Raw genomic sequence first — 24,555 nt, 5'->3', positions numbered from 1 at the left:
GATTAATGGCAGCGCTCAATCTAATCTCTTCCAAAATGCTTGTGTTACAGTCTGCATCTCCCTCTCAAACCACTTGCCAAATGGCAGCTTTTTCTCTTTGGAAGAGCAGGTGTGCATTTACCTGATCTCCATCTCCATTGGTAGATATCCAGGTTTGGACCCCCCGATATTAAGTGTGTCACTTCTGTAAGCTACAGTATAAGTAACAAATCATGGTCACTTTTGGAAAAACTAAAATGACTTAAAAAAAATTTAACAACCATGTAACAATTGTTGGCAGCAGCAACATAAAAAATGAGAACCACAAATGCCCCTTTTACCATAAAAATTTAGAAATAGGGTTTTTCTCCCTCCCCTCTTCCCCCCGCCCCCGCTTCTTTGATTTTTGCAAGAATTGCTATTACTCTTCCCACCAGCAAGCGCATGTCCCCCTTCCCCCCAGGAGAAAGCCCACCGCTATGCCAGCTGTTACCTATGCACAAGGATAAAATCCCATTTTGGAAGGGGATGCAATAACTCTATGAAGCTTTCTCCATTATTTTTATAGTCATCTGATTTCTGTGAATTTGGCTGAGGAACATTTGTGACAGGTTTTTCAACTAGCCCCTGGCTTAGATTTCTTTCCAGTAGCAGACACTAGGCGTGTTTGCTACAGCATCCTCACGCTCGGGGCACAGCACCTTTAAAAGGGCGTGAGCGTCTCTCCTGTCTGGAGCAGAGAGATGGAGAGGTCTAATGGGGCAACAAGTCCTGGGACCTAACGGTTGTTCTGCCACAATCCAACGCTCCTGGGGGAACCACTTCACCTCAGTTCCCACTTGAGACAAACAGGTCATACCTGACCCAGCTCAGGGCAAGATGAAATTCAATTAATCAGTGCTCAAGCCCATGAAATACCCAGCTCCGTTAGCTTTACTCGACCCATCTAACTTCAGCCACCTAAACTTCAGGCATTGGGGCTCTGTCGGCAAGGCGAGGAGAAGCCTCCTTCCTGCGTGAAGGCAGGTGCAGATGAAAATTGCCTTCTGGGGGAGCCCCTGTCCCCCCAGCCCTGGCAGCCAGCGGGGTGACCTGCTGACAGTGGGTGCCCGACTTTTAGGAGGCTACAGTTATGCGAGGGGGGTCTCGCCTTGTCCATGTGCCCGTGGCACAGTCAGGGCTTAGCTGTACCCCAACTGTGACCGTCGAAATGATCAGAGCTACCCTTAGGCGCAAAGACAAGACCACAGGCAGTACATTTATCTCCCAATTTGTTTGTAATTTTACTGCATGGGGAGGGGGAGAGGAGGAGGAAGAAAAGAAAATGCTTTCTTCTAATCCGATCACAGGCTCACAGCTGGGAGCGGCAACTCATACAAACTTCATACAAGACATTAGGAGGAAAGGCTTTCCTATAGCAAAAGTACCCTGGCAAAGAAATTTCCCAGTTGCTGAGGTAGCGAATGACATTTTTTGGAAATGAGCATTACCTGAAACATATACATGAAAATTGGAGGAGTCCCAGCCTCCTCCGGGTCTGACTGCCATCCCTCCCTGCCTGGACTCTCTAAATTGAGCTCACAGCACGTCACTCGTAGGAACCAAGGAGAGAATTTGTATAGGCACACTCAAAGCGACAAATATTTCCAAGGAACGAGAATTTGTTCCCTTCGATATGGAAGGAAGAAAAGAAATATCATGCTTTGCTCCCAGTCACCCAAAGAAATATTAAACTAGTGTGGGGAACAGACTGCCGCTTGGTGCTGGAGGCTGGGAAACAAGGAAGCCAGGCTCAGTCCTCCGCTGCTTGCTATGCTTCCTTGGGAAATCCAATTAACTGCTCTCTGCTTCAGTGTCTTCTGACCCAGCTTGATAAAAACGATTGAGATCCCCTGTAAAAATGCACTGTGCTGGGTACTACCAGTGAGTGTCTGGGGGAACTGCTCTCTGGTGAACAACGCAGGTCCTCGTACTGGCTGTGCACGATGACTACCATGTCCTATCGGCGTCTCTAGCCCAGGGCACCCACTGCAGGCAGCGTAACCCCACGGCCACGGGCTGCCACAGCAGGAGGAAGAGGCTGGTTCCTGCTCACGCACTCCCTGGGCTCTCTTGAAGGTGATCCAGCATCCAAGTCACTTTTTGGGATGGTTAAGATCCACAACATGCCAGATTACCACAGCTGAAACTTGGTGACATCAAAATCCTGACTTTGGATGGCTCAGGACCATCTCAATCTGAGGACAAGAGCCTCAGGACCCTACTTTTTTGGCTTTCAGTTAAAAATCTGAGTTTCAACATGTCCCACGGTATTTAAAACTAGCCCCTTACAGCAGACTTAGCATTTAATTAACATGATTTGCATTTTTTTCTCTCTGTCTTGTCTTACTTCCATATAACATTTAATTAGGAAAAAAACCCACAACTGCTCCTTTGCTCTTCTTGGTTTTATTTTCAATGGAGGGCTTATATCTTAGGGAAATACCTTATGAAAATGGTTTAGTGGAATTTATAATGCAATTAGCTCCAAAGAATTTGTCTCCAGAAATGCTGCAATGGCAGTACAGTCCTAAATCAGCATGATCAATGTGCACTGCCTTAACATTTCCCCACACAAACTTATTGTCTGTCTCATTTTAATAAATAGATTATTAGGTTCCTTGGCACTAGAAATTGGTTGATATTTTGAAGAAGGGAAATTAGGCAGCAGTGAATTTTAGAGATTCATGCATGCACTGCAGGAGAAGAGGTGCGCAGTTACCTCTCTCTGGGCGGGCTCCCATGCTGTTTTACTGAGTTTTAACCGTTGCTCTCGTTCTGCAGTTCTTTGCTGTGACCATACAGAGATGGCCAATGATTGTCCCTTCGGAAGATATTCCCCCAATGCTATATGGGTTATGCCGTCAAGGTCAGAGCCTCCTGACAACTTGAACTCACTGGAGCTATTGCGGGGATGAAAACAGCCTGCTGTGCCCATAGGCATTCCCACCAATATTTATCAGTCCCAACGGGAAAGGCCAAGAGTCGTCACCACCACACAACTACAGTCGATCACAAAAACTGATACAGACCCAGCCCTTGCTCACAGCCCGATTCCTACAAGGGCCTCTTCACCTCAGCCACCTCTGAGCCAAGTCCCCAGTACTGCAGTGGCCGAGAAGTGGTTGCTGAAGACAATGCCCAGTAAGTCCTCGTAGAAGGGACAATCCTTTGGTGTTTTTGCAGAGACTTACCTGTGGCTACACTAACTAAGCTGACTAGAGCAGCACAGTGAGCACTAGAGCTCAGGCTGTCCTCAGCAGAGGTTTCAGAGAAGGAAGAAAAACCTGCCTTTGCTGCCTGAGCCCTTCTGCATGACCATCCTGCACCCTTCAGGGAGATGTGTTGGTCGTCTGAGTACTCATCAGACCCTACTGATGACAATTTTCCTGATACTCAACACGAATTTTCCCTTTCTTGTTGTCTGCGTCCTCCCATATCAAACACTAATGCTTCCTCCTGCCTGCAGCTACAACCTCTTAGGACTGGTTGCTGGGTAAGCGGGATCAGAAAAGACCAAAAGTCTGATCAGCGTCTACTGCTGAAATATCACTTGGTGCAACATCTCTGTGCCATATACATGATGTATTTCAAACACTGAGGGAAACATATTTCAGGCCCTCATTTTGGTCCCATCCTGCCTTGAGAAGAAAGAAGCATAATATTCCCCATGCAAAAGTGAGGCCAGACCCATATCTATTATGAACGCTTGCAGATGTGCTTAGAAAAAGTGCTCCATTCAACTAATAACTAGAAACTCAACAGGTGTCAATGAAATACTTTTACCCACTTCCTCCCTTCCAGTGTGAGCCATGCCATCCTGGCATATTTGATATCATTTGTTTCTTCTGGTCTGTTCACCACTAACCTCAATACAAGAACCTGTTAGCAGAAGGTAAGCCAACCACACGCGCTAACCCAACCAAGTGGATCACACAAAAGCAGGCACAACTTCAACTGCTTTCTTTAAAAGACCCTTTGTTATGTTGCATTAGCATATGACTAATATGTAAAAAAAACTTCTCTGACCCAGGAACTCTGCTTTGTCAAGCAGGGATGTTTTCAGGCGGGCTAAGACAGATATGGTTTTAAGAGCATGTAAAACAGCATCAGCTTTCTCCATTACATGTGATCTGTCAACTAATCACAAGGCCCAGTCTTGTTGCCAGTAAATTGCATGTCTATGCCAAGCACGAGAGAATACGGAGCATTTCAATATTTATAGAAATAGACAAACAAATTGTTGTCTCTCTTGCTATTGTATTAGTTAGAACTGGAAGCGTCTGAGGGGAAAGTTGACAGCAATCCCCCCTTGTGTGCTGCTCTGTTCCCTGGTACTCATACTGGAGGCAAAATACTGATGTACACTCGCAGGCTGTTTCTCCCAAGGTAGAGCCAAGCGTCGGATGTGTTAAACATGACTGCATTGTGCCGTATGCATACATTTAATTTCGTTCAGCTTGCTCCATTGATATTTTTAGCCTAAGTCATCATCCAGATTTTCCATTTGTTACTTTTTCTCCAGCAATGCCTTGCCACTACTCCCCCAAATCCTGCCTCTGCTCCAAATCATTAAGTCATCATCCACTGACCTACTTGCTTACATTCTCTCAGATGTATCAAAACATCTTTGTGTGTAACAGTATGGGACTTTCAGTACTACTCCCATCCTACAGCCGCATGTACAAGCTGTATAAACATTTCTTACACACATAAACAGATCAAATGTTTCAATATTCAATAAACAATCACGAAAATTTCAAAACTCAATTTTAAAAGGGGACGAACATCTCCCCACCCCCTAATTAAAAGGAATTCCATGTAGTTTCTGAGAAGCTAAAGTGAAAAGGATGCTTCTAAAAGCATCTGATACACATAGAACTAATACCAAAATAAAGGCCATAAAATAGTTCCCAGAGGATGACATGCAATGGCAATGGCAAGAGTTCCTGAATCTTCTCACGCAGCAAGCACACAGCGTTCTCTTTGAGCTCCAGCTCTTCTTTTCTGTTTTGGGGGTGGTGGGGGGAGAACAGTTGACAAGTTTCCCAAGACTTTTGTGGCTTAATCTTCCCCAGCTACGCAGCACCACAGTCCCCGTGAAGTCAGCGAGCAAGGACAGTTTCCCCCAACCTCACAGTTTCTCTGTTATTTCTCTGTCGACAGGAGTTATTGCAGTTCTTCCCCTCCCACCCACGACACTTTCCTCTTTTATAGGGTAAAAAGAAGAAAGGAAAAGTTGGGTGACCTTCCTGGGCAGCTTCCAACCACCCTTGTCTAGCATTTATGTTTAAGTTCTCACCCCTTTAACCTCTGAAGAGGCTGAACAACGCAGTGCGCACCTTTACAATGGCCATGAATCATCAGAGATGTGTCGCCTGTGCCAGGACCGACTGCACCATTGGAAGTTTCCATCTTGCAAGTTTGTTTGTAATGTTGAGCACCCCAGTGTACTAGAAAGACAAACTTCCCCTTTCCTTTGTCACAGAGTGAGCGCAGGCACTAAGGAACCAAGGGTGACAACTCCAGTCACCGCTAACCCTGGTCACCCACTGTGGACATAGGCAAAGGTCTAAAATTAGGGTCCTCGTAGCAGCTGGCAACTTTGTAGTCAACCCATTCCCCTTAGCAATATCCAAATGAAGGCCCTGTGCATCCTGCGTCCTGCCTGTGCAAAAATCAGGGACAAAATTCCCACTGAACTCAGTTGCACAATTAGCCCTAAAAGAGTTAAAGTAGGGTTTCCAATTTTCCTTGGAACAGCATCCAACAGACTTCCTGTAGCAACAGTGGGATGGCGATTACTCCCCCTCATCCCCCAGGAAAACGGTGGGATAAGGGAATTGTGCAATGATGTAAGGAAGTCAAGATCCAACCTTTAGCAGCTTTTGTCCTCCTTTTAAGTCGTTTGTTTCGTGCAGTGAAATCACATTGAGCAAAATGCCTTTTTGATGCAGATGAGCTGTTTTATGGAGCTAGCCATGCCTTCTTGTTAAGGGATGTTACTTTTTGTGTTCTAGGAACATCAGCCAAATGAGTGGAGTTGTGGAAATATATTAATATTATGAAATATTTCCCACAGCTTGTACACCTCTGGAAGTACCAAGGCAGAGATCTCGGAATTATAATTAATGAGTAAATTTGGAAATAATTAGCATAATCATTACATTTCCACAAAATAAAGCATACAACTGAAATAACCTCTTTTGGCATTAATTGACACCAGGAAAATAAATGACGTCTGGCCCACCCACATACTCCCTTTCTTCTGATCCACTGGATGCCACAACACCGCTGTGCCTCTCGAGCTATACATTGCAAATGACCCTGGAAAGACGGAAAGTTGCCAGAAAGACCTTATGAGACCCATGTAGTTACTGCAAGCTACAAGTGATTTTTAAGACTTTAATGATCCTTCTTTCCACTCTTTCTTAAAAATTTGCTTAGTGTCTTACAGCAAAGAAACTATCTCACTTGATGCTTTTATAAAATCTCTTGAGCTCTGCCTGCACTGAAGTCAAAGGCAGCAGTGGCCAGGGTTTACGTATTAAGTTTTTTCTGATGAATTCAATAAGGCTGTTTGCAGGATTTACAGTGAAGTGTCGATGTACAGATGAGGAACCCATTTTCTATATAATAAGGTTTTTCCTCTCAAAAAGAGATACAAAAAAAATCCCACTGGGACACTAAACTTATGATTGCATGTTCTTTTTGGATGGAAGCTTACCATATTTTTAGACTGGAAATTCTTCGTTCACTGTTATTGGTAAATAAATTACAGAACCCTCAAATGATGGCATCATCTGTAGATGTGCTCAGGTTAACAATGGAACTATCATTCAATTATGAGAAAATGAATAGCTACAGTTTTCTACAGCTGTTTGAAAATAGCTATTTTATCCTTATACTTAGGAGGGAGTGAGGTTATATTACTGCTGTTTAAAACTTATGAAAACCTTCAGAGTTGGCAACATAAAGGACCATTGTCAGAAAGATGCTTTGGCACATCTCTGACTTTAAGCACATGAGTAAGATGACAAAACAAACTGTATGTAAGAGTAAGACAAACTGAAGCGAGTCCTTGCTTAGAGCTAAATCCAGGTTTAAGTATTTTTCTGAACTGAAAACTGGAGTCCGAGGAGTCAATGGAAATCTTCCCACTGGCAACTGCAGGTGTCTAGCCTAGAGCCTGCTATTTATCCCTGGCTTGCCAGTAATTTGGTGGTGGCAACACCCATGACGTGGTGTCAAGACACAAAGGAGGAATTCAGGGCTGCCCCAAGCCGCTTCCCAATATAGCTGGTGCACAGGATACGGCAGACATGATCTCAGCTGTGTGGGAAGGTGTAAGCTGTCTCCTTGCCGCACTACTATGCTTTGGTCTACATCCTTCCTCCCCCCTTCCTGGGTCCCTCATGTGTACCATAGTGTTACTACGGAGGCTCATCAGTTGAGCTACAGCACCTGCCCTCGTGCATGCTCTAGCACTCAGACTAACTTACCAGAGGTATAATCACTGCCTTCTAAAACTAAGTTTCCCAGTTCACGTTGGCTGCAGATGATCATGTAGAGCGCCTGGGCTAGACAGGGCTTCAGCTGATGGTAACTAGTAAAGCCACAGCGGCCAGCTGTAGGTCTGTCCGGGGAAGGCAAGTTCTCACTCTCTCATTGCAGTTATATTAGAATAAGCAGCCCTGAGGCTTCAGATGGTCTCGGAGCTGCTTATTCCGGTGAATTACCAACACAAGTCATGCAGTCTGGTGCCAGCCCACTGCGCTACGTTTAGACTGAGAATTGCAAAGGTGTAACTGCAGTGGTGGAAAAAAAAAAAAAACCCTAGTAAAAGTAGAAATAAAAGTAAAAACTGGCCTAATTTGCCATCTGCTAACTCGTTCAGTCTCTTATAGTCTTACTGCTTTCCAAGTATCTCCCACCCTCTAAATAGCTGCTTTTTGATTATTTTCCTCAAGATTGCTTTGTTTTCTCCCTGCGCTGCATCTCACCTTGTTATTTCCTCTCTACATTTATAACCTCCCCAGGTCATTTTCCATTATTTCTATAGCAATGGCTGGGTTTTTGACACACCTCCCAATTTAATATCTTCTGCTTGTTTAATTAACACACTGACTGCACCCTCTCCGAGCTCATTAATGAAGATATTAAATAAAGCCAAACCTTGCATTACTGCTTGCAGTGCCCCAAACAACTCCTCCCTGTAGCCCCGTATGTTCCCATTAACGATTGCCCGATGTTCACAGTCCATTAGCCAGGTTTCAATCTCTGCAGCAGCATTCCTGTCCAAGCCAATTTCTACTTACACGTCACAAGATTATTTAAGACACCAACATCATCCTCTTTTCTTTAGCTGTGTGGACCAGTGAAGCTACATTTTCAACCAGCTGAGAATTTGCCCTTATGCGGCTCAGTCTCGTGCTTTCCCTTCATCCTTTAATGCTGAAAGTCTGTGCAAAAAGTGATCGTTTTTGATTTCTTCCTGCTCAGCATTACAGTCCCAGCTCAGCTGTCAGTTCAGCCCAACCACCTTTCATTTCATCAAGGTATGTGACATGTTGCCTCTCAAATATTAATTCAGATTTGCCTGTATATTAATACTGACACAGATTTGTTTCAGTGAGTTTCCATCGCTGTAACTGAGAGCACGGTTGAGTCAATCCCATTTGTTTCTCCTGGTTTCACTCTCAAGTATGGCCCAAACTCTGCCAAATTTTAAAGACCAAGCGGGATTTAACACCCTGTTGATATTCTTTGTTGAATGGGGAAGGTCCAGGCATACTCTATTGATTGTGGGCCTGTGTGATTACGGATAGTTTCCCTTATCCCCAAATCCAACTGGCATTTCCCACACAGACTCACTGGAGCTACTTGTGTGACTAGTGCATTGGACTTTGGTAGCTTAACAGTGACTCAATTAGCGGGGAGGAAATTGGCCTGCTTTCTTACAAACGCTTTTGTATTACCTTTGCGTTTCGTGGCACTGAGGGTTTGCCCAAGATCCATGATATTTATAAAGGTAATTGGAGTTGTTCATTAGCTGGTTCTCACAGATGCTGGGATACGGTCCATCTAGATTCCTTCATCCGCAGATTTTCAGTTCTTTCCTTTATTCACATGCTTTGTGCCAAATCTCAGGACAGTGTTAGAGCTGACTTAATGAGGATTCCCCCAGCTATAGGGGAATGCAGGCAGAGCTACTCCTGCTTACCCTACACCAAACCTATTGTGCGTATAGAAATGATGAACTAGGGAATGGTGGCAATGTATGTAGTGTTGCTGCAGCCTGTGCCGTGGCAGCAGCCAGCACATCCTGAGCAGCCCTGAGCTCTCAATTGCCCTTTAGGACAGGGCGGTCATGGTTCAGGAAAAAAACAGCTCAGGTATTTTGGCTGTCATCTCTCAGAGCTGCCAAACACATTCTGGACATTGAGTTCTAGTTCTGCATACCGACACAGCTATCTTTATTTTATATGTATGCAGCTCCATTTTTTTTATAATTCAACTTAAAAATCCATTATTTGCTAATGGAACTATTCCAGATGAATAGTAAGGCAGCTCCCCTCCAAGTGTACTACACAGGTTATAGGTCTTCTGGTATTTACGGTTTGTCTAATATTATCCTCTCCCTTTACTTTAGCTCCCTGGCTCTTTCATGGCTCCCTTTAAACTCTTCTGCAAACACACAATTAATTCCTCCTGCATATCTTGGAGGCACTGAGGATTTCCCGGTCCTGCTAATGCACATAACACTGCCAGCCAGAGCTTCCTGGAGAGAAGGAGTGAAGAACCACTTCAAGCACCTGGACCAAGGCAGAACCATTAACTTTTAGCAAATGAGGCTAGGGTATATTTGAAATATTCCTCTTCTGACCAGTAGAGGGAAGTCATGTAAACACACAGCAGTCAGTACGGTGGGGTTTTGTTATTCCTGTTCCTGCAGTCCTTCATTTAATTCTCCTTCTCCAGCTGCCTTCTCCAGCACAGGTGGGTGGGCATGGACCAATACGTGTCAACCTCAGAGAAATTAGGAATGGCAAAAATTGCAAGAAAAAGGTAATATCAATTATTAGATAAATTAGCATAGCTGGAAAAATCAGATAAACTTTTGAACACATCTGTCTGTCTGCAGGTCCGAAATAGCAGTTCACATGTTCAAAAACCCACCAGCTTTTTCCAGCTATCCTCATTGATCTAATTAAAACCCAAACCAAACAAAACTTGTCTGCCTGTCTTGCCTGCACCCACAGACTATCACAGCTGCACTAATACAACCCCAAAGAAAGGCTAGTGTGAGCATCCATGAGAAGTAGCCTAGCCTGTAAGAAGGCAGAGTGTGGACCATATATATCCCTGACCTGGGTTTAGAGGAGATACATCTGGTCATACAAGAAGGAGAGAAGGCTCAGTCAATAGAGGATAACATGACAGGATGAATATGGAGCATCTAACCCCAGTGTCACTTAAAACTTCTCAATATGGCTTAAAGAGGAAAACAAAAAGTCATCCCAAAAGCTGGACTCTCAAAACGGTGGGGGAGGAGGAACAATGTGGATTCCCACCCCACGGTGAGCAGCAACAGCCCTGTGAAGTCTGAAGGGTTTGCATGAAAAGTGAATGGAGTGGGGACCAATTTCCATTGGGGGACCATTGTGAGCAGTTGCTTAGCATCCTGGAGGGAGCAGGAGCAAGGAAACATTCAGATCCAAACTGGCAGTTTCCCCTACTCTTAAATAATGTATCTATGAGAGGGAGATATCTGTGACTTGCACACAGCAACCCGCTGAGCTGCTGCTGCCGTGGGGCGAGGACACCTCCAAGAGATGCACATCACTCTACAGGCACAATCACCCTGGGACAGCCGCACCTCCAGGCATGCTTGACTGCTTAATTTGACTCGACCCAATGATATGAAGAGGAGAAAAGACACTAACAGATTTTGACTGAGATGCACCACTTAATCCTTTTTTCCCCATCGGTAAGCTCTCTAGCCTTCCCTTCCTAGCAGGCATTATGTAAATTGAGAGTCCCCTGAAGTGAGATTTGCAACTGCAGGATCATACAAGAAAGGGCACAATGCTCCTTTGCCAATACAACCCCCTGCCCCTACTATTCTTTTTCAAATAATACCATACTCATGGTAAGTACTAAAAATATGTACTCTACCATTCAAGCACTTAATGTTCTTAAATGCCACTTTGTTCAGGGGAAATAGTCTTTGTCAAACATGAAATTCAGTGGTAACAAAATTTATGTTTCAATGTGATTTACTATATTTGTGTGTGTATATATATGTGTGTGTGTGTGTATTTATTTTTTCCAGCTGATTACATCAGCTAAATCTCCCTCTAAAATGCCACGTTGCTAAAGCAAATACTTAAGGGAGGCTGTTGATAACTTATTGATGATGTTGGGTATCATCAACTGCTGGCTTATGTCTGAACTTTACAGCCACTTCCTGGGGCTTAAATGATGCACAGTGAAAGGGTCACTGGGAAAAGAAAAAAGTTTATATCACAGTGCTATCAGTGTATGTGCTGTGATCACTAGAAATAAATGGGCTAGCCAATTTTAGTTGAAGTAGCAACATATCAAATTAAGCGACAGGACACCGAAGCCCTAAGTTTTCCATGGCAGAGAGAAACAAACACCCTCAGAAACCAAGGATGACTTAGACGAACATTCCTCTAGGGCACCTGACAGCAGTTAAAGCTCATTTAAACTTGAACCACTGGCTGTCTCCCCGCTATAAAAAGGCATGATTTTCACTGACAGTGAAAACGACCATCACCAAGAGAGAGACATTTAAAATCCATACAGGGATCCACTTTCCTATACCCTGAGCTTTATTTCTTTTTGCAATGTTGGAAGCCACACCAAACACACAGCCTGTCGTTTTATTCAGAAGGATTCTTCTTCCAAAGACAGAATTGGTTTCTGTTTCATAACCCTCCATGTTGATATTTCATTGCTATGAAGTATTTGGGATTAGTAACGAAATGTGGATCACAGAGTCCGGAGTCCTTCGTAGAAGGTGTCTGCTCTGCACTGTTATTTGATTCTCAACAGCATTATTCTCATTTTATTAAAAAATATTCATTGTAGCTTCTAATTTATACAGAGTCCCAAGTGATCTACTGAATATTCCTCCCATTTTCTGGTAGTGGCATTTGTATTTGCTGTATAATTTTGAGCAAGTGCAGGACTCAGAATCCTGCTCAAGTTAATGTGTGTTGTTCTGGTGTTCTCCTAGAAACCTCAGGCATCAGGTGATACATCAGTATATAGTTCCCCTCTTTCAATGCCATAGCCTGCGATCTCACTCAGTTCTCACCTCATTTTCCCTCACAATAAATTTGCTCATTGACATAAACAATTGTTTTGCTTGAGCACAACTTTAGAGTTTGGTCTTTAGCTTCTACAAGAGCAGCAGTAATGCCCAGAGCAGATGGAAAGCTCCAGTGCTTCCCTAGCTTATTTGAAGCATTGGTACAGGAGGAGTTTGATTGTGTGACTCATAACTAAAGCTGTGTTTAAGGAAGGAAGGACAGAGGGAGGTCTGTCCAGCACAATCGAGAAGAAAATCTGCAGAATCATCATCACAACCATCCTGCAAACTTACATTTCTCACTGATCCCATCTGGCCTGATCCAAAGGCCACTGGATTTTGGATTTGGACCAGTGTGCAGACGCCTTTGCCTATGCAAATCCCGCATAGAATAAAAAGTTGGCTCTCTCTACTGGCAGAGAATTTAGCAATAGGAAGAAGTTCAGTCCAAATCCTTTCTCCATGTGTGGCTCTTCCAAGAGCTCCTAATTCACAAGGGCTCAACCTTGACCCTACATCCTCCCACTTCTGCTGCAGGATGAACATCTCGCTTCCCATCAGCACGATGCTAACGAGTAACTCATATGAGTAAGTGGCTGAGTAGTTGAAACAAGACATTTAAAAAGAGGATCCCCTCTCTGCTTTGATAGCCGGTTATTAACTAATCGGCGTGGCTGTACTGGGAAGGTTGTAGGTGGTTCTGTAACCCATCATGCCAAAATGTGAAGAGCAGGTAATTTTTATTTCATTATGCTCTTGTTCTGCACAGTCTTCAATATTGTCAGAGTGCTGTATGAACTTTAACCAATTAATGAAACATGAACTGCTTATTAGGTGACCCAAAAGGTCTCTCCCCTATGATCTGTGAATAACAAATCAAAATCAACGTGCTGCTGGTAAATGTATATGCATGAAATCTTTGAAGACACCACAGCTAAAATAGCTAATAATAAACCTCGCAGCATTCCTGAGAAAGCAAAACAGGAAGGGAAAATAAGCCAGCAAAAATACAACATTCTTCTGCCAAACACTGCCTAAGCAAGTTAGCATCAGCTAAATGATCAATAGGTCACCATTATGTATGATATTTACATCTGATCTGCATTACTGCATTGCTGTGCTGAAATGTCCAACAAGGCTCCTATCAGCTAGCACTTCCTTCATTAAAATCTGCCTTCATATAAAATTCACCTTGATTTATGAGTTTGCATTCAGTGCTGTACATTTGAATGTAACAGTGCCAAACTTTCTACTGTGTTCACCTGCTGGTTGGAGAGCAGAGATATTTCAAGATGAAAACAAACTAAAGATGGTTGCAGAAGGCTTATTATTATCAAAGAATGGAAAATAATAGACTTGTGCATATGCTCAGCCTTCTGCTACCATCATGTCACTGTGTATTATCATTTTCTGTTACTGAAAAGTAGTCTACACACCATGTATTTCCTTAATCATGGCTTTATTAACTCTTTCACACACACACAGACTCCCAAATCTACAATGATTTTGCTGTCATTACATAAAAAATATTGAGGAAAGTTTCCTTGGTATCTGCTGAATAGAAACTTACTTGGGTTTAGAATCCGTAATTTCAGGTGTTTTCACTTTCTTTCATACATACACATTTTAAATTCAGGTGGGCCCATATCCAAGCTCCGTCCAACCCTTATTTTCCAGTAGGTGAATTTCAGTTCCTCCGTCATTTGAATGTTAATTGTGTAGCGTCACAATAAAACCACACATGCTCCTTGAAGGCATGAAAAACTCCCTCCTGACCCTTAGAAAAATCTGCCATTTATTCCTAAATATAAAGATGGCTAATAACAAGTTCTGTAAGTAATTACACAGCACAGAGCACACAGAGCCTTCCTCTTACTGCACTAATGCTATATTCTTCAAGGGAACACTGAGAAATGGCAAATTTGTAGTATTAAATGAGACATTTTCAGGCAAGAGTTTAAGAAAGGAGGGCCAACAGAAAAGATGAACATAAGGAAATATTCAACCAGAACAGAGAAAAAGGGCTTCACTTCATAAACAGATTTTACCCTTTCTGTAAATCTCTTTGCCTCATTCACCACTCTGAAAGAGTATGACTTTGTGTTCTTCTCAGTAAGCAGCCCCTTGCTCCTAAACATTTAGTTTTGGTCTGTCCAATGACTGCAGATTTATGCACTTGAACTCTTTCACTTCCTAACATTCTATAAATAAGTCCCATCTGGTCTATCTCTCCTTGTGTCCAGGTCCCTTCTCCCCCCAGCCTAACTCATGCAGTCTGGGTTAGCTAATGCCTTCCTTTAAATAAATGAGACTTTTCAAAACTTGATCTAATGCCTAGGCTCTTTATGTCCCTCAAAAGAAGACTCTAACAGCTGCTCACTGTTACTACACACTAGATCAAGTATTCAGAGATGCATCTATCAAAGAGGTCAGCTCCCTCCTGATAGCACATTAACTAATCTACTGCTATTTTAAACTTTGCTTAGCTTTGTTATTACTTCTACTCCACTCCACCACTCGGCATAGACGTATTGCATTGCATAATCCATTTACCCATCTGATCAAGATCATTCCGCGAACAACTTCATCCTTCTAAATTTTAACCATTCTTCCTATTTTAGCATTGTCTGACAACATATGATAGCACAATATAAATCATGAAGAAAATGTTAACATAAAGCCAACCCTGTAACTACCTGCTTTCGGCCACAAAAATAAATTTGTCTCTTTTCTTCATTGTTTGCTATGTAAGAAACGAGGGGATACTCTTGCTCATCTCTTTATTTCTGCAAGCTTTTCTCATCTGGGTCTTCCTATTGACTTTGCCATAACTACTCACATAACCGAAAGGATTACTCTTATAGTTTGAAGCTTTCAGAATCAGGTCCCAGTTCTTTACCTGTCTTAATAATTTATTACCTAACCCGTATATGCAGAGTGTGTAGAATAATACATCCTGTGAAACTTTGTTAAAAGCTTCTGCAAAATCCCAATATGTCTGCTGCTTCCCTCCTATCTAGATCAATATTTATTTAATTTAAAAAAGGAATCCAATTTGCTTGACGTGATTTACTTTCCACAAATCCATGCTGACTCGCATTATGATGCTGCACCCTTATTAAACTTTATGCAACGGTAGCCTTATGCTGCTAGGAAATGTATTTTTGAGACTGCATTTATAGGCAGCGGGATCCTCTGAGGAGCTGCAATGCCCAACACAAGGAATTCAGCACATGCTTATTGCCAAACTGGTCTGTTATTTTCCAGCTCAAACTGTTTTCCCTTAAAACACCAAACTGACATTGACTCATTTCAAATGATTTGATGCAAGCTCTTAGTTCTCATGCATATTCACATTGCAAATCATGGCCATGTATCAGGAGTTGTCCTGTGCCCAGAATGATAAAATCCCTGCGTAGAAGCAGTCCCCAACACCCAGGACTATGGCTACGGTCCCACCGTTGATCTTATTGTTGGGTCTCAGTGAGAAGCCAGGCCAGATCAGCAGAAACAGACAATCAAAATGTCAACAGCACAAGACACAGCTATAGGAAGGAACAAGCAGCTGCAGGGCTTCCTTCTGTTTTGTGTTCATGTCCCAAATAATGCTCCACCCTGTTCAAGTGACCTTAGGCAGGCTGCTCCTGCTGTGGTGACATGAAGCCCCTTTACCCATCCCACTGCTCACTTCTCTGATCCCACACTTCGCCTGGAGACTGATGCTCAAATACAACAATGTGCTACTGTCTCAGCATATTGTCTCTTGCACCCTTGGTCCTATCTTCTCTAATGTTCTCTTTAGCAAGCAGACATGCCAACAGAGCATGCCACTTCAACACTCAGTTTCTCCTAAGGCTTCAGCTCCCAGTTCCGCTGTTACCATTGAATTCTGCATGGCTGCCTGGGCTAAGTTCTGTCCAGTACTGATAGCGGGGGCAGAACCCTTTCTGCTTTCTCATTCTCTCCAATTTGGCAGTTCCCAAAGCATTTTCAGAATCTCATCCTACCAATAAGCATTTTCCCAGCTATTTGTCTAATGAAGTTTCCATTTTTATTCTTCCTCCCCTCCGTTTCCTCTTACCACGCACTACCAATGCACTGAACTGAGCTCTTACTGTTTTCTTAGAGGACAATTTGTATACATACAATAGTCAGAATGGGCTGGAGTATCTTGGTATGTACTTGCCAGACTGGCATTCATCAGGACCGTGAAACAGAACAAAACCCCATTGCAGTAATGGGACTTTTTATCCCCTTTGCGACAGTACAGCTAAATGCCCCTTCAACCCCCCCGGATAAGGCCAACAGCTGGGCACAGAATCACAAACCTACCCAATTCCAACCCTGACATTAAGACAAAATTTGTTCGGTAATAGCAAGCTGTTTGTGGTATTTCTCATCAACTACCCTACCTTGAACTCCATAGGGGTGTACTTCTCGTTCTTGGGGGTTGTGTTGCCCTTGTAATGGAGATGGTTGGGAGTGGTTGGGTGGATAACAGTCGACTCCTGGGACTGCCTCTGACAGCGCTGGCAGTACACGTAAATCACAAACGTTAAGAGGCTAGAGCCGAAGAAACAGGAGACCCCAGTGGCAATCAGATGGATGAGACTAAAACCTGCAAGGGAAATGACAAGAGATGCTATTTTTAAAGAACAGCCTTTTTTCCTCTCCCGACAAGACCACAGGTGCAAATCAGAGCTATGACATCTCGGGATCAACATTAATAAGCTGTTGAAGCCAGAGTCTTACGTTCTAACATAAACTGACATAATCTCCCTGCAAATCGGTCTCCCCACTGCAGCTCTGCCTTGTGCAGTTTAACAGGTTCATGCATTGTTTTCTCAAAGCTCCCTCCCTGTCTCTCTTCTCGCCCCTCTATTGATATTGAAACTAAACATTATGTTAAGCTGACAGCTAAAGAAATGAGCCGTACAAACAATGCACATTAATGGATTCCAAAGCATGTGTGTGTGTCATGGAAATAAGGGGATAAAACTGCTCAGTGTTTCTCTGAAGGGGAAGGAAGGGAGAGGAAAGCCCTTTTTGTTGGCTGTCCAAAATGCCTACGGGACTGTGTGTGGGGTGGGGGAGATACACATTCCTCCCCCATGTAATCCAAGTGTGCTCAGCATTCTTGCTTATTCACAGGGCAGCATTGCCTTGGTCATGTCTGCACTACCTCTGAGGTGTGTATTTGTACCGCTAACAGTGAAACAGGGATCCTCAGGGGAGTGGGAAAGATAAGATGGAAAAGGAAAGGGGGGAACTGCTTGAAAAACACTTCTTTGTTGGCTTTCTCCACAAACTGCAAAGATAGGAAGGCAGGTGCCGGCAGGGTAGCTACAGTGCAAATATTTCAAACAGAAAAGCTCTTGGACTATAAAAGCCTCCTACAGAGATCTCTCCACGTGGGATTGCAGCAGCACCCTCCAAGCACAGCGCTGACCTCTGGAAGGAGCTGTAGTTGTGCATCCCACACGCTGGGAAGTACTTAACTCACAACTCCGGCTGGTGGGGGGAAGACAAAGTCAAATACTGCTCCTCATTCCTCCCTCACACCGGAGACTCTCAAACCCCATGGTAAAACCAACCACCAACAGATCTCCAGTGACAAGAGAACAAACAGTAGCGATCTTTACAGCCATCAAGTTAACGAAGCAACCAGAGGCAATCTTGGGTGGCAAAACTTTATGACCCTGCTCTCTTGCTATGTGCAGGGGAGGGATTTACAGAAAAAGAATCAGCAATGATGAGTCCAAACGCTATTACCTTTCCTCTGCCTTTGCTTTGTCAACTTTCAAACAGGAGTGACAGGGGTCCTAGTGCCGGGGGGAGGGACCCCTGACTGCTGGCCCCCCAGGGCAGCTGTCCCAGGGGACAGCCACACGGGCTCGGCGGGGATTGCAGGGGTAAAATTCTCATAATACTTAAAAAGCCAATTCATTTGGACAGACTGCTGTGTTGACTTCACTGTGTGCAGGCAAATGGAAGGGACTGCTCAGAGAGTGGCTTTAAATGAGGTTCATTCTTAGTCTGATCACAGCGTGCAATTTTTTGGTGCCATCTTACATTTTAACTGATATGCTTTTCAAATAGAGAATTCTGCCCATTAGTCTACTGCTCTCCTCTAATCTTTAGTTAAAGCACATCCTCCTGAGTTTAAAAAGAACAAAACCAATAGAGTTCTACAACAAAGTAATGGGCTTCAATCATAATTACAGTAAGGAACATAGAGAATTTATTGGACTGAAGAGCTACATTTATTTTTTAAACCACACTATAAAATTCTATTGCAAGATTACCACTTTCTGTTGTGTTTTGGATGATGGTCCAAAAAAGCAGCAGAAAGATGCTAATTTCCTACTAAATGTTACAAGACTTTTCCCAAAAGACATTTCTTTTCTAAAAAACTCTGCCTGCTTTATGTCACTCATGAGAGCTAAAACACAGAATATGCAACAGCGCCCAGTAAAGCCACATGACACCGTCACATTCTCCTCATACCCAGCTTTGCTTATATTTCAGTGAATATTTCATTTCACTGCTACATTTGCAAGTCACTACAGTAGGAAATCCTTTCTAAAACATAAAGCTCTCTTACATTTCACTTTTGAAAGACCATCTGATTTTTCAGGTGATTTTTAGCTGTATCTTAGGGAAAAACCAAATTACTTTGTTTGCAGCATGTCAGTCCCCAGAGGGGAAGCTTTCTGGTTCATCATGAAAATATAGATTTTCTGAGATGCGTCAACAGAAATTCTATTGATTGGCTTCTTTGCCAAACATTGTAGAACACTAAGTAATAAATAATATTAGCTATGGTAAAATGTAGATTGCACCAGCAGATACAATGGTGGTGGTAAAAGAAGGAAACGTGGATACAGTGCACAACAGCAGGGTGCAGGCCGTAGCAAGAAGTCCTGGAACTGAAGCAGATCGGAGGCACCCTCTGGGGGAGGAGTGACGCAGAAAGCCAACTGTTACATTGCAGGTGCTGAAATCTCAATTCCATTGATTGCCCCCGCAGTCACAAACTGAGAGGCCACATTTTCGTGCCACAGGTGGCATGCCTGTTTTTTGCCATGATCTCCACAGGGAGAAGAGATTTTGGCAGCCTGCAGATCATCTAGATTCCAGGAGAGCAGGGATGTGACATGGTCATTAGTGTGAAACTAGTGTTTTAAAATGTTGAAGGAACCTGCCATTTTCTTCAGTCTGCATTTTTATCATAAGGGCTCCTAGGGCAGTGGAAAAGTGACACTAATGACTGGATCTTTCCAAGTTACATGCAGAAAGGAGACAGGACTTCTGTGAGAGGTGAGGACTTGAATGAAAGGAAGTGCTTGGAGAACAAGTATAAACTCTAATCTCATCCTCTATCAGCAAAGAATCTAAGAGACCCCGTTCACTGGAAGCTTTATAGATTGTTTAAAAACACCTGCCTCCAAACAGCTGGAGGCTTACAGTGGTGGGATGAGGAATCCCTTCCTTTCTCCTGAACATTTACCCTGCAGGGAGAGAGGACAAGCCATGTGCTCTCTGGTAATTAATGACCCTCAGTGGCCGACCCAAACCCCGAAATAAATAAAAATCTTGGAACTGACAAGTGGACATGCGAAACATTCCTCCAGTCTGACTCAGACAGCAAGACTCCAGTGGAATTAAGGCTATCAGTGGGATATGAGCTGTACAGATTAATGGTTTGGTTGATACTGCACAGGGAGAAAAGAAGCCAGGTTAAGATAAAAATAAGATACATAGTTAGTGGTACCCTACCTCCACAGTTCGTGCTCTCATCAATGCTGGAGGCAGGCAGGATCACTAAACAAAGAGAAGAGGATTGGAGAAAGTTGTCATTTTGCCATCACTTTCCTTCTTTAAGTAATTAAACCCCCTGTGTTCCAGACACGAGAAGCTGCTCATGTGTTCTGCAGCAAGCTGAGAGTCTCTCTAAATTGAATGATAAACTCAGAGCGTGAAACACATGCAGCAAAACCTCTCCAAAGACCTGACGATTCCAGTATTGTTACCTGATCACTGTTCAGCTTCTTCGATTTAGGGGAAAGAAGACAGCTGAGAAAACCATGAAAAAGAAGAGTACCATTGCCTAGAGCTCTCAGATTTTTAAGTCAGGGCACTGTAAACCAGAAAATAACATGCAGAAAGGGGTTATTCAGTCTAGACCCATACGAAGTATTTGCTTGGGAGATTCAATTTCCACAAAACACAGGGTGGAAGATGTTGATGACCATCTGTCCATCAGCAGTATCGCTCTGTCAGACCCTTGATTAATCTCCCCACTTCACACACCACTTTTCTCCATCTGCCCCTCCTAATTTCTTTGTTCTTTTGGGATGCTTCTTTTGATACCTGAACTCAAGGACCTTCTGTTGCCTTTATCCATACTGAGAACAGAGATAATTTTTATAGTCCAGCCTGAGATGAACTATGCAAAGTTAAAAGCTTCAACTCAGGTGAAGCAATACCAGTTATTTACTACAGAGCTAAGTAACTCTGTTTTAAAGAAAAGCTAAGCTGCCTTAAAGGATTGTCAGTTACCCTGTGCCTGCCACAAAGGAGTTTATAACGTTTGTTTGTTTGCTTGTTTTTCTAGAAGTATCCAAACCCAATTTATAGTAGGGAAAATCTCAGTTTAGCTTGACAGTCTGGGCACGAGCTGTCCTCCTGCATTGGCCCACCCTCTCCCTCCTCGATGACACTGTACATACCAGGAATTTCATTATACAGGCACTCTTGGTACTGTGTGCTGTTTCCGACGCACTGAGAAGAGTCTGGGCTGTGTACTTCGCAGTAACGGCTGCGGTATTGGATGCCCTCTTCATTACACAGGCTCCACTCTGACCACTCTGACCAGCCACCTGAAATCCAAGATCAGGAAAACACACAGACAATGTCACCAAGAAGGAAAAGGATCCCTTAGAGACACCAAACTTCTCCCATCCTGAAGGATGTCTAGGTCCTGGCCTGGCCCTCTCTGTCACATCTAATCCAGGGGCCCTAGTGGATTTAATATTCTCAATACAAATAACAGTGCAAGCATCATACCCTACTTGTCAGGTTGTAGTTTTCCCAGTACGGACTGAACCAACCCTTGGTGGAGCACTGCGCAGCACGGAGTTGTCTTAACAGCTCCTATATCACCTCTCTGGTTAAAGGCATACAAGGAGTTGGATGGGGCAATGTTGCACCAGGACCTCCAAGCTTTGAGGTTGCCTCCTGGGGATACCTCAAGCCGCCAGGACGAGTTACAGCAGGTAGAAAGTCTTGCTGAGTTTCCTAAGGACAGGAGTCAGCCAGCACTGGATCAGAAATACACAAAGGTGGTTCAAAAGCAGCACAGACCTAAACCCTGCTCTCTGCGTTCTAGCACATGCTCATCTGCCTGTCTGTGTAAGAAAAAGGAAGAATTGTCCCTTCAGCAACTGTACAGATTGATGCTTCATGACTCCTTTTGTTTGTCTTGTAAGCTTCCACATTGAAGAATCAAGCTCCTGCTTTTTCAATTACTTTAAATGGATTGGCTGTTAACAAGATTTTGCCTGTCCGGCACCAGAATGCCAGAGCATGGGCTAGTGAACAGGTAAAGAGAAAGGTGATGCATTGCAGTTGAACCACTGGGATGTCTCCTTTCTCCCTGGTTCAATAGACATTTACTGAACGAACAGAAAAGCTTTTAACTGGTGGTGTTTCCGATTTATTTTTTAAACATTTTGCAGATGTGTCTTGCTCCTACCACCACTCAAGCCAGTTGGCGCAGGGACAGAAACTGGCTACCTTCACATGGGTGCGTGTTGCAAAGGGCCTCCTCGGTGTGCAGCCCAATGCAGATATCCTCTCCACTAGACGGAGCTGGATTGGTGCAAGTCCGTGTGCGCTGGTAGTGTCCTCCTCCACAGGTTGCTGAGCAGTGAGACCAAGGAGTCCAGCAAGACCATGAACCTTTCACTGAAGGACATTGAAAAGCAAGGAGAGAGAGGTAGGTGCCATTGGTTACTCCTCTCACTGTGAGAAAGCCGGAGAGCCCCAGTATCTCGCCTTCCAGATCCACCCTGCCCAGACTAGCTAGCAGTTTCTTGCACCCCAGGACATTTGGGCCTTACAACAAGAACTTCATATCAAGAGAGGGTACAAATGTGCTGCAATCTGCAGATGCAGAATGAAGTCTATGCACAAAAAGACTCTACATCATGAAGTGCCAAAATAGAAACTATTCCTTAGGGTAAGTCACTGAAATATTCTATTGTATTCTAGTCTAGTCTAGTTTACAACTTTTTATAATACAGCATTGTTATTATATTGTCTCCTGATGCTTCACCTACAGCAACAACAGATTTACTTGGAAAAAAAGTGCTTTACAACCTAAGTGGAGCTTATATGGCACCTTTCTGTGGGGGCCCCGAGTCCTCTACTTCCAACCTTCAGTAAACAGAAACTCAGAGGCTTTATTTATTGTCCCTGCTGATTGCAGGTGGGTTGGACTAGATGACCTTTAAAGGTCCCTTCCAACCCAAACCACTCTGTGATTCTATGATGTGAGCACAGCCCCATAACAGATTAATAATGAAACTAGGGAGGGACTTAAGATCCCTGATTCCCACCCGCCCCTTGTCAGGCAACTAGACTGCCTGATTTGCAGGTTCACATGCCATTAATTCAGAAGATAATAACCTGATGACGTAGTGCAAGATAAACCCAGGATTTGGGTATACACATTGAGTGAGGCAGGGAAGGAGGGAGACACAGAGAAATAGTAATCATGCACTCAGAACAGATTGTAAAACATCATAGTGTCCAAGGGGAGAAAACAGCACAGAAGAAGGGCACAGACATTAGTGAAAAGCCACCGAGAGCTTCCAAAATAGTACTAATAGCTGCCTTTGTAGTGCTAGAGTTATTTTCTTTTTATAGGCCATAGAGTGCAATATTTGACACTCCCGCTACGCTCTTGCTGCACATTCTGATTATATCTGCATTGGAATTTTATCTTTGTATTGAATTTTAGAATCATAATAATACTATTATAACATTTTCAAGTGTAGGCCACAAACTATATCACCAGAAGTAGATACTTGCTAGAACTGCAAAGAGGCAAGGTAATTTGTGTAAAATTGCTTAAATTTAGTTTAGATAGTTATTACAGAGCAAGAAGGATAAGTGAGAGAGAATACAGTAGTCAATGGTCTATTATTACTATTCTGGATCAGGAGTGCAACATAAACATGAGGACAAACTCGAAAACCAGGAAACCAGGCAAGAATACTCCCTGCTGGCTGTGCAGGAAATGGTAACTGATGCCAAGAGTAGATGCCCATCGCAAGAACAATACGTAAGCAGGAGAGGGGGAAGAAACAAGTGTTCACAAGAAGAACCGCCACATCAAGCATCTCTACACAGTATTAAGCCACATTTATTAAGCCTGTATCCTCATCAAGGTGCAGATGCACCGTGATGCCCTCCACTGGATGGAATATCAAACCTTCTTGAAGCAAAAACTTGCTAGACAAGCCACGGTACTACTTCCTCTAGAGGATGTGGCTGTGTTACCCTCTGAGCCGAGGTGAAACATAAGTCATAGCACTCAAGATCACATACATGGGTCATTCCAATAGCTTTTAAAAACATTAAGGAAAAATCCCCCAAATTAAAAAAAAAAAAAAAGCAGCTTGGAAATACTGATTTTATTTTTCTTTGTGGATCTACTATTAAGATGGGGAAGAACACCTCTGAATTGCATGCAGGAAGATGATCATGGTTACCTGGGCAGGGATGAGGATTGCAGTCTTGGTACTCCATCGCTGACCCCACGCAGGGCAGGCCACCATTTTTAGGCTCAGGGTTTGTGCATGTTCTCTTCCTGATCCTAAAGCCCAACTCACAGTCCCTGGAACAGGAAGACCAGGCCCCCCAAAAGGACCAGCCCCCATTGATAATCCGTGCAGAGGTCTTACCAGTCTTGAGGAGGTCATCAACAAGAGCTTCAAGGAAAACAAACAAAACACCACAAGATCACAAATTAATTAGCTGTTCGGCTTTTAAAAAGGGCTTCAGCTCATGAATAAAATCAGGATTGATGTGCCCTGGGGAAGAGTTTGTGTTGAAGGCCCTTAGCAAGAGTTTTGTTACACAGGGTTACAGCTAAACTAGAGACAAAATGAAATCTGCACACACACAAA

The 24,555-nt window shown here is 43.4% G+C and overlaps 1 protein-coding gene across 4 annotated transcripts in view; it reads right to left on the bottom strand.

Annotated features, from left to right (window-relative positions):
• The window catches only part of SEMA5B (semaphorin 5B), a 277,297-nt gene that overhangs the window by 6,749 nt on the left and 245,993 nt on the right, over positions 1 to 24,555 (bottom strand). For 3 of the 4 annotated variants that reach the window (XM_054209282.1, XM_054209284.1, XM_054209283.1), the window contains 5 exons: positions 24,139 to 24,357; positions 22,157 to 22,327; positions 21,091 to 21,240; positions 20,138 to 20,182; positions 16,771 to 16,976 (listed from right to left, as the gene is read on the bottom strand). In XM_054209282.1, the coding sequence (XP_054065257.1) occupies positions 16,771 to 16,976; positions 20,138 to 20,182; positions 21,091 to 21,240; positions 22,157 to 22,327; positions 24,139 to 24,357 (791 nt within the window). Of the gene's footprint in view, positions 1 to 121; positions 192 to 16,770; positions 16,977 to 20,137; positions 20,183 to 21,090; positions 21,241 to 22,156; positions 22,328 to 24,138; positions 24,358 to 24,555 lie in introns of all 4 variants that reach the window. The other variant, XM_054209286.1, reaches the window with a different exon arrangement.

Source organism: Rissa tridactyla, chromosome 7, assembly GCF_028500815.1.
Source record: "Rissa tridactyla isolate bRisTri1 chromosome 7, bRisTri1.patW.cur.20221130, whole genome shotgun sequence".
Classification (NCBI taxonomy): domain Eukaryota; kingdom Metazoa; phylum Chordata; class Aves; order Charadriiformes; family Laridae; genus Rissa; species Rissa tridactyla.
The sequence above is the reverse complement of the archived record's forward strand: the minus strand, read 5'-3'. Positions and strand labels throughout refer to the sequence as shown.